The 7,897-nt window shown below is 62.6% G+C and overlaps 2 protein-coding genes across 4 annotated transcripts; one reads left to right on the forward strand and one right to left on the reverse strand.

Moving 5' to 3' along the window:
• Positions 1 to 2,882: 2,882 nt before the first annotated feature.
• Positions 2,883 to 5,069, forward strand: PAXX (PAXX non-homologous end joining factor). 2 transcript variants are annotated; one of them, XM_055541637.1, is made up of 7 exons: positions 2,883 to 3,114; positions 3,184 to 3,244; positions 3,471 to 3,520; positions 3,600 to 3,790; positions 3,872 to 3,946; positions 4,112 to 4,196; positions 4,294 to 5,067. In XM_055541637.1, the coding sequence occupies exons 1-7, from the start codon at positions 3,002 to 3,004 to the stop codon at positions 4,331 to 4,333; spliced, it is 615 nt and encodes a 204-aa protein (XP_055397612.1). In that variant the 5' UTR covers positions 2,883 to 3,001; the 3' UTR covers positions 4,334 to 5,067. The 2 variants fall into 2 exon arrangements, with proteins under 2 accessions (XP_055397612.1, XP_055397613.1); XM_055541638.1 differs by lacking the exon at positions 3,471 to 3,520 and having other exon boundaries at positions 3,640 to 3,790; positions 4,294 to 5,069.
• Positions 4,934 to 7,568, reverse strand: CLIC3 (chloride intracellular channel 3). 2 transcript variants are annotated; one of them, XM_055539246.1, is made up of 7 exons: positions 7,410 to 7,568; positions 6,879 to 6,937; positions 6,018 to 6,127; positions 5,820 to 5,945; positions 5,596 to 5,702; positions 5,345 to 5,520; positions 4,934 to 5,261 (listed from the first exon to the last, which is right to left on the reverse strand). In XM_055539246.1, the coding sequence occupies exons 2-7, from the start codon at positions 6,912 to 6,914 to the stop codon at positions 5,103 to 5,105; spliced, it is 714 nt and encodes a 237-aa protein (XP_055395221.1). In that variant the 5' UTR covers positions 6,915 to 6,937; positions 7,410 to 7,568; the 3' UTR covers positions 4,934 to 5,102. The 2 variants fall into 2 exon arrangements, with proteins under 2 accessions (XP_055395221.1, XP_055395222.1); XM_055539247.1 differs by lacking the exon at positions 7,410 to 7,568 and having other exon boundaries at positions 6,879 to 6,973.
• Between the last annotated feature and the right edge of the window lie 329 nt (positions 7,569 to 7,897).

Here is a 7,897-nt window from a genome sequence, read left to right on the forward strand (position 1 = left end):
TCTCCTTGCAGTCCAAGGGACTCTCAAGAGTCTTCTCCAACACCACAGTTCAAAAGCATCAATTCTTCGGCACTCAGCCTTCTTCACAGTCCAACTCTCACATCCATACATGACCACAGGAAAAACCACAGCCTTGACTAGACGGACCTTTGTTGGCAAAGGAATGTCTCTGCTTTTGAATATGCTATCTAGGTTGGTCATAACTTTCCTTCCAAGGAGTGTCTTTTAATTTCATGGCTGCAGTCACCATCTGCAGTGATTTTGGAGCCCCCAAAAATAAAGTCTGACACTGTTTCCACTGTTTCCCCATCTATTTCCCATGAAGTGATGGGACTGGATGCCATGATCTTCGTTTTCTGAATGTTGAGCTTTAAGCCAACTTTTTCACTCTCCTCTTTCACTTTCATCAAGAGGCTTTTTAGTTCCTCTTCACTTTCTGCTATAAGGGTGGTATCATCTGCATATCTGAGGTTATTGATATTTCTCCCGGCAATCTTGATTCCAGCTTGTGTTTCTTCCAGTCCAGCGTTTTTCATGATGTACTCTGCATATAAGTTAAATAAGCAGGGTGACAATATACAGCCTTGACTTACTCCTTTTCCTATTTGGAAACAGTCTGTTGTTCCATGTCCAGTTCTAACTGTTGCTTCTTGACCTTCATACAGATTTCTCAAGAGGCAGGTCAGGTGGTCTGGTATTCCCATCTCTTTCGGAATTTTCCACAGTTTATTGTGATCCACACAGTCAAAGGCTTTGGCATAGTCAATAAAGCAGAAATAGATGTTTTTCTGGAACTCTCTTGCTTTTTCCATGATCCAGTGGATGTTGGCAATTTGATCTCTGGTTCCTCTGCCTTTTCTAAGACCAGCTTGAACATCAGGAAGTTCACGGTTCACGTATTGCTGAAGCCTGGCTTGGAGAATTTTGAGCATTACTTTGCTAGTGTGTGAGATGAGTGCAATTGTGCGGTAGTTTGAGCATTCTTTGGCATTGCCTTTCTTTGGGGTTGGAATGAAAACTGACCTTTTCCAGTCCTGTGGCCACTGCTGAGTTTTCCAAATGTGCTGGCATATTGAGTGCAGCACTTTCACAGCATCATCTTTCAGGATTTGAAATAGCTCAAATGGAATTCCATCACCTCCACTGGATTTGTTCGTAGTGATGCTTTCTAAGGCCCGCTTGACTTCACATTCCAGGATGTCTGGCTCTAGGTCAGTGATCACACCATCGTGATTACCTGGGTCGTGAAGATCTTTTTTGTACAGTTCTTCTGTGTATTCTTGCTACCTCTTCTTAATATCTTCTGCTTCTGTTAGGTCCATACCATTTCTGTCCTTTATCGAGCCCATCTTTACACTCAAGAATACAATGGCGAATGACACAGACAGAAAGTCCTGCCTTTGTAAACCTCATGGTGAAAATGGGCAAGAAAGAGAATAAATAACCGTATTAGTAACCACTGCTGAAAGACTACCCCCAGCACTCAGCGGCTGAAAACAGCGTGCATTGTCTGCCTGTTTCTGAGGGGCCAGAAGCTGGCTGTGTGCCCTCTGGTGGGGGCTGTGTTCCCAGCAGAAGGCTCCGCCGGGAGATAGTCGGTGTCCAGGCTTCCCCAAGCTGGGCCTTGGTCCTTTGCCACCGGGCTCCTTGTGCCGTGTGAGCAATTCCAGAGGAAGACAGAAGTGACAGTCCATCACTTCTGGCACATTCTATTGGCTGTCTGCGAGGGACTCCATCCGGCGCAGGCTCAGGGGAGGGTACCCAAAGGTTCCAAAGCAGGAGGCGCTTGCTTGGGGCATCGTAGAGGCTGCTGTCAGCACACGTATCAGAAGGCGCTCTGCATAGTGACAAGCTGGGAACAAGTAAAAACAGAGGAGAGAGGACACGAGGTGTGTGGCAGCGTGCTGAAATCAGGTATAAAACAAGACAAGGCCTCACCGGTAAGGGACCTTTGTGTAAAGATCTGAAGGAGGGTCTGGGGAGGGGGTGCCAGGCAGAGCAGAGGTCCCAAGGCAGGAGCCTGGCGGGGGTGGGGGGTGGTGGTGGGGGGGAGGGTTGTGAAACAGGATGCAGCCAGCGGGGCAGGCTGGGCTGCAGGCATGTTTGAAATCCATCAGCACAGTTTACAAACCCACCTGCCAGCCACCCTCCGTATGCCTCAGTCCTGTCACTCTGGCCTCGCAAAGCCCGGAGCAGAGCTGTTCTGTGTCCACAGCAGGGTTTCTGCAGAGGCCGCCCCCTCTGCCTGGTGCCCCCTTTCCTGGAGTGCTCCATTCCTCTCTTCTTCCAGGTCACAGCTCAAAGGGCACTGGGCACGACCTGAGGACTTCATGCTTCATTGTCCATCCCGTGAGTGCTCCCCAGCTCTAGGAGATCAGAGACCCGGCTACTGATCAAGGTGAGCTCCGGGCCGGGACAACACCGGCAAGGAAGGGGGGCTGGCTAAACATGGCGGAGCGAATGAACGAGGGGCGGAAGGCTGGCGCGGGTTACCATACTTTATTCTGTTTTGTATTTGACTTGTTCCAGTTGACACAGGAAGAGGGGTGCGGAGGCTAGGGGTAGGCCGCAGGGACCAGAGGTGGGGGGTCAAAGAGATCTGAGCCCAAAGTGGTGGCTGGAGAGGCCTGCGCCCCCTCAGGGCTTGCGCCAAGGGGGGAACCCCGGACTCAGCGGGGACAGGGGGCGCGCAGAAGGGAAGGTCCAAAGAGGCCAAGCCCCAGACGGTGACCAGGTTTGGTGAGAGGAGCCGGGTAGCCCGAGCCTTGCACGCCGCCCTGCCCCGCGGCGCAGGCTCCGCCCCGGACCAAGCCCCGCCCTACAGCGCAGGCTCCGCCCCGGGCTAAGCCCCGCCCCGCCCCGCCCCGCCCCGCTCCGGAAGCCTTTTGCCCGCGCAGGCGCCCCAGGTCCCGAGGTGCCCCAGATCGGCAGGCGCCCCGGGCCCGCAGGCGTCCCAGTCCCGGAGCCCTGCCCGCCGGATCCCTCCGCCCGCCGAGGCACCATGGTGCCGCCGCCTCTCTGCACGCTGCCGCCGGGCCCCGGACCCCCGCGCTTCGTGTGCTACTGCGAGGGGGAGGGCGGCGGGCCCGGGGAACGCGGCGGCTTCAACCTCTGGTGAGTAGCGGGTCCCACGGGGCTGCGAGGGGGCGCGGGCGGCTCGGCCTGACTGCCCCTGCCCCGCAGTGTGACGGACGCCGCGGAGCTCTGGAGCACCTGCTTCACGCCGGACCGCTTGGCGGCCCTGGTGGGTAACGGGGCTCCTGGGTGGCCGGGAGGCCCCCCGCACCACACACCTGCAGCGCGGACCGCCTGTGGGCTCGCAGGGGGCGGCCTGGAATTTCCCGGAAGTACCTGGGCACCCTTCCCACGGCCTTGCAGCTGCCCCAGGAGGCTCTGGTCTTGCGGATTGAGGGTGTCCCCAGAGGCCGTAGGGTCTCAGGCCCCTGATGACCAGCCCTTGTGCCCTGTAGAAAGCCCGTTTTGGCCTCAGTGCGGCTGAAGACATCGCCCTCCGATTCAGGTGAGCCTCTGAGTAGAGAGGCAGGGTGGGTGGGGAGCAGTGGATGTGGCCACAGTACTCAGCTCCCCTCCTTCCCCAGGGCAGCCTGCGAGCAGCAAGCTGTGACTCTCACCCTGCAGGAAGACAGAGCGTCCCTGACCCTTTCAGGGGGCCCCTCGGCGCTGGAACTTGACCTGTCCAAGGTGCCGGGCCCAGAGGCAGCCTCCAGGTTGCAGACACTGACACTGGGCTTGGCAGAGCGTGTGTGCAGCTTGGAGCGGCGGCTGGCAGGTAGGTGGGGGTGGGAACCCCCAACCTGGGCTCACTAAGGTCCCCCAGGCCGGGCCTGCATTCCTGCTTTCCACCCCCCAGCTGCTGCAGCGGAGGAGACGGCCACCAGCCCCAGGAAGAGCGCCCGGCAGGCGGGGCCTCATCTCTTCTTACCAGGTAAGGCCTGTCACTTGTGACTCGGGCTGGGGCCGTGCTGACTGTTCTGGGACTCAAGAACAAGCCTCAAAGTCCAGAGAGAGGCTCTATCCTTGTGGGAGGGGGTCGTGGGCCCGGGGTCTTGCTGGACTCAGGAGCCCCCCCCCCCACCTCCTGTTTCCCCAGACCCAGATCCTCAGAGAGGTGGCCCTGGACCTGGGGTCAAGAGGCGGTGTCCAGGGGAGTCTCTCATCAACCCAGGCTTCAAGAGGTGCCTCCCCGCCCCCCATCCCTCCTGTGCCCAGGGTCCAGCATGGACCCTGCCCACCCCTCCACACCCCACAGCATCATCCCCTCTTCTCTCCCAGTAAGAAGCCGGCAAGTGGTGTAGACTTTGATGACCCCTGAAGGCACCACGGAAAGAGGGACGTTAGGACTGTGCCTGCGAGGAGAGGGCAGGGGCGGCCCCCAGGACCTCCCGCCGGCACCTGCCCAGCCTGCTGCCAGGCCGAACAAGGCCACTCCTCTAGCCCCTTCCCCGTCAAATAAACAGCTTCATCTGGCAAAAGTCATGAGGTCATGGCCAGACGCTGGCTCCTGGGCCCGCGGGCTGGGCGTGGGGCCGTGTCAGGCTCTGCGCTTCCTGGTGAGACTGCCCACCTCTCTTGCCCTGCCCACTTGTCCCTGCTAGGCACACCCAGGAGCCCAGCCGGCTGTGCAAGGGTGGGGCTCTGAGAGGCTAGAAACCTTGTTCCCGCCCCAGCGGGCACATGCTTCAGTGATGCAGACCCCACACGATGGCCAGGGAGGTGGGGGGTGGTCTGCCTGCGCCTGGGCAGAGCTGAAGAATGTGGGGCCCGCCCTCTGGCCCGGAGTTGCCCAGACGGGGCTTCGCTCCCCACCCTCCCCAGCCATCCTGCCGCCCCACCCTGGCCTGACTGGTTTGGGAGCCCAATCCAGTCCGGCCATCCCCGAGGAGTAGGGAGATGGACCGCACCCCGCCCACCGGCTTCTCTGCCTATCCTCGTGGGCTGTTGTCTGGAGTTGAGCGGCCCACGGTGGGCGTTTGGTAGTGGCAGAAACTGAGGGCCTCTGGTCCCTCCGATGCCCCTTCGTGCTCACTGGGGCAGAGGTGCCTTTATGGGGCTGCAAACGAGTGGGCAGGTGGCGGGGGGCGCTAGCGGGGGCGCACGACGGGCCGGTACGCCGCCAGGATCTCGGCGCTGTGGGGACACGTGTACTTGAACTCCTTCTCCTGCAGGGCGCAGTCCAAGTAGCGGCGGATGCCGCGCAGCTCAGCGGGGATGGGAGCTTGGCGGAAGTGCGCGCACACCGTCTGCGGACGAGGGGCGCCGTCAGGGTCTCCCGGCGGGTCTGCCCGCTCCGCTCCGCCCCGCCCCGCCCCGCCCCGGCGCTCACGTTCACGACGTGCAGCTTGGGCAGCAGGCCGCAGTCGGCCAGCGTGAGCTGATCGCCGTCCAGAAAGCGGCGGCTGGACTCGCGCAGCTGCGGCTCGCGGCCCAGCTCGTGCTCTAGGGGCGCGCGCAGGTAGCTGTCCAGCTTGGCGAGGGCGCGCAGCAGCTGCTGGTACAGAGCTGAGGGCCAGGGGTCCGGTGAGGACCGGCCAGGGCACCTCTCCCCACACCCTCGCCGCGCCTCCAGACTCTCACCGTCGTCCTGTGCGGGCACCGGGTTCTTGATGAAGGCGGAGAACTTGTGAAAGACGTCGTTGCCCGCTGCGGCAGACTCCCTGTATCTGGGCGCCAAGCTGGGGAATCTGGAGGGGGAGGGCGTTCGAGTCAGAGCCCGCTGCCCCTTCCTGGCCCGCTCTGCCCTTACTGGGCTCTGCCCCGGGGGTGGCCTGTCTGCGGGCCCCTCTGTGCCCGGCCCTCACTCTGGGGGCCCCAGCGTCTCCTCCAGAAACTCCTCAATCTGCAGCGTGTCGGTTTTGGCGTCGCCGTCGCAGAGCAGGATGGGCAGCTGGGATCCTGGGGCGAAGTCCTTCAGCACCTCCGGGGACCTGTGGGCGTGAGGCAGGGCGGGAGGTGGCTGGCAGAGGAGCGCGAGGCCAGGGTCCTGGGGCAGGGCTCACCTGCGGGTGTCCACAGTGGTGAGTGTGAAGGGCACGCCCTTGAGAAGCAGGATCATGAAGAGCCTCTGGCAGGAGGGACAGTGGCCCACACTCTCGCCATCCTCGCTGGCCTGGAGTGGGGGACATGGGACTGCCAGGGCAGGGGGCACACCGAGGACCCCTGTGGGCTCTTGCTGCCCAGAGGCCAGAGCAAGGCCAGGGCTCCCACTCTCTCAGGCACAACCTCGACAAATGGCCCGTGAAAGCCCTTGACTTGGTCCCTGGGAGGAGGGGTCTGCGGAGCTGCCAAGGGCCTGGAGGCTGGGCAAGGTGCCAGGATGAGGGGTTCAGGGGTGGGACCCTGGCTCTGGGGCCTGGCCCCTTGACCCTTATCTTCAGAGCCTGGACAGAGGCCAGGACCCTGAGCACCAGGCCCTGCAGGCTGGTCATAAGGGTGGGTCGGGCCTATGGAGCTGTTTTCTGAGTGATTCATCCTGTCCAACTGGGCACCTTGCTGCCCCGGGCTCCAAGGGTGGGAGGAGGCCAGGACCTGGCAGTCCCTTCACAGGGATCACAGATCTGGGCACTGAGGGGGCTACCTGGAACAGCCCCTGAGCCCTGGCCTCGGGCTACCTGCCTGGCACAGCCCCGAAGGGGCTTTTTTTCCAGGAGAATGGGGCCACCGCAGCCCTTTTGGGGATGGCGCTTTCTCCCTTCTAATGCACCCCCGCCCCCGCCCCCAGTTACACAGCCTCCACGAAACAGCCTGAGCCCACCACCTCAGGGGACACTGCCGCAGACCCCCCCTCAGCCTGCCCCAGAAAGTAGAGCCCCACAGAGCACCCGTCCCCGGGACCTCCCCCAGCCCAGGCAGCCTGGCACCTTGACGAAGAGCTGGAGCTTGCCGGCCTCAGCCATGGTGGGAGCCGCGGCAGCAGGGCCTGGGCGGGCCGGGAGCGTTCTTTAAGGTTCTCCGAGCGCCCCGCCCTCTCCAGCCCCGGCCCGCCCTGTGGAGTCACCTCGGCCGGGAAGGCTGCCAGGCTCTTGCGGGGCGGGCAAGAGGGAGCTCAGACCGGACCGAAGCCCCCAGGGGTCCCCGGGGAAGGAAGGGGACAGAGTGATGGAGGAGGAGGCAAGGGACTGGGCGGGGGCAGCTCTGGGTCAGGGTCGCCCCCACCGGGAACCCCGCCGCCCTCCCTCCAGTGGACGCCCCGAAGGCCAGGGAGCAGCGGAGGTGGGAATAGTCTGGCCACAGCCTCAGTTTCCCCACCTGCCAACCAGGGCGCCACAAGAGTGGGAAGCCACTTGGAAGGGACGCCCCTTTTCCACCTGTGAGCTTTCCCCGGGGCGCGCCCACCCCACGCCCCTGCCCCTCCCCTGTGCGGTCGAGGTGTGTTTCTCCCGGTTCTTAACCTTTGAAAAGAAGAGCTCTTGGTGTTAGAAGCCACAAGTTTCTGACCCATGGGAACCGCCCTCCCCTCGGACTGGAAGGAAGGGCCAGAAGAGGCTGGGGGTTGGCAGCCTCCCAGGTGCGCGCGCACCTGCCCCGTACAGGCCGCTCGCAGCGTCTCCTGCCCGGGCCGGCGCCTCGGGGCCGGGCCTCGGGGCGGGGCTTCGGGGGCGGGCTGTGGAGGCGCCGCGCCGCCTGGTGGCCACCGTGGGGTCTGCACGCGCCTTTCTCCAGGCCCAGGGCCCCGCCCCCGCCCCGCCCGGGCCCAGCCTGACAACCCCTCCCCAGACCCAGCACTGGTCAGGGCCCTGGGCACAGGCTCCGCCACGAGCCGGGCTGACCTGGACGTACTGTGGCCTCGGGGCCTGGGCCTCCGACCATCTGACACCACCATGGGCGGCTCTGCAACCGCTGGTAGGGGGTCACCAGCTGGTTTCCTGCTTCCTGTCAC

This window comes from Bubalus kerabau, chromosome 11 (assembly GCF_029407905.1).
Source record: "Bubalus kerabau isolate K-KA32 ecotype Philippines breed swamp buffalo chromosome 11, PCC_UOA_SB_1v2, whole genome shotgun sequence".
Classification (NCBI taxonomy): domain Eukaryota; kingdom Metazoa; phylum Chordata; class Mammalia; order Artiodactyla; family Bovidae; genus Bubalus; species Bubalus kerabau.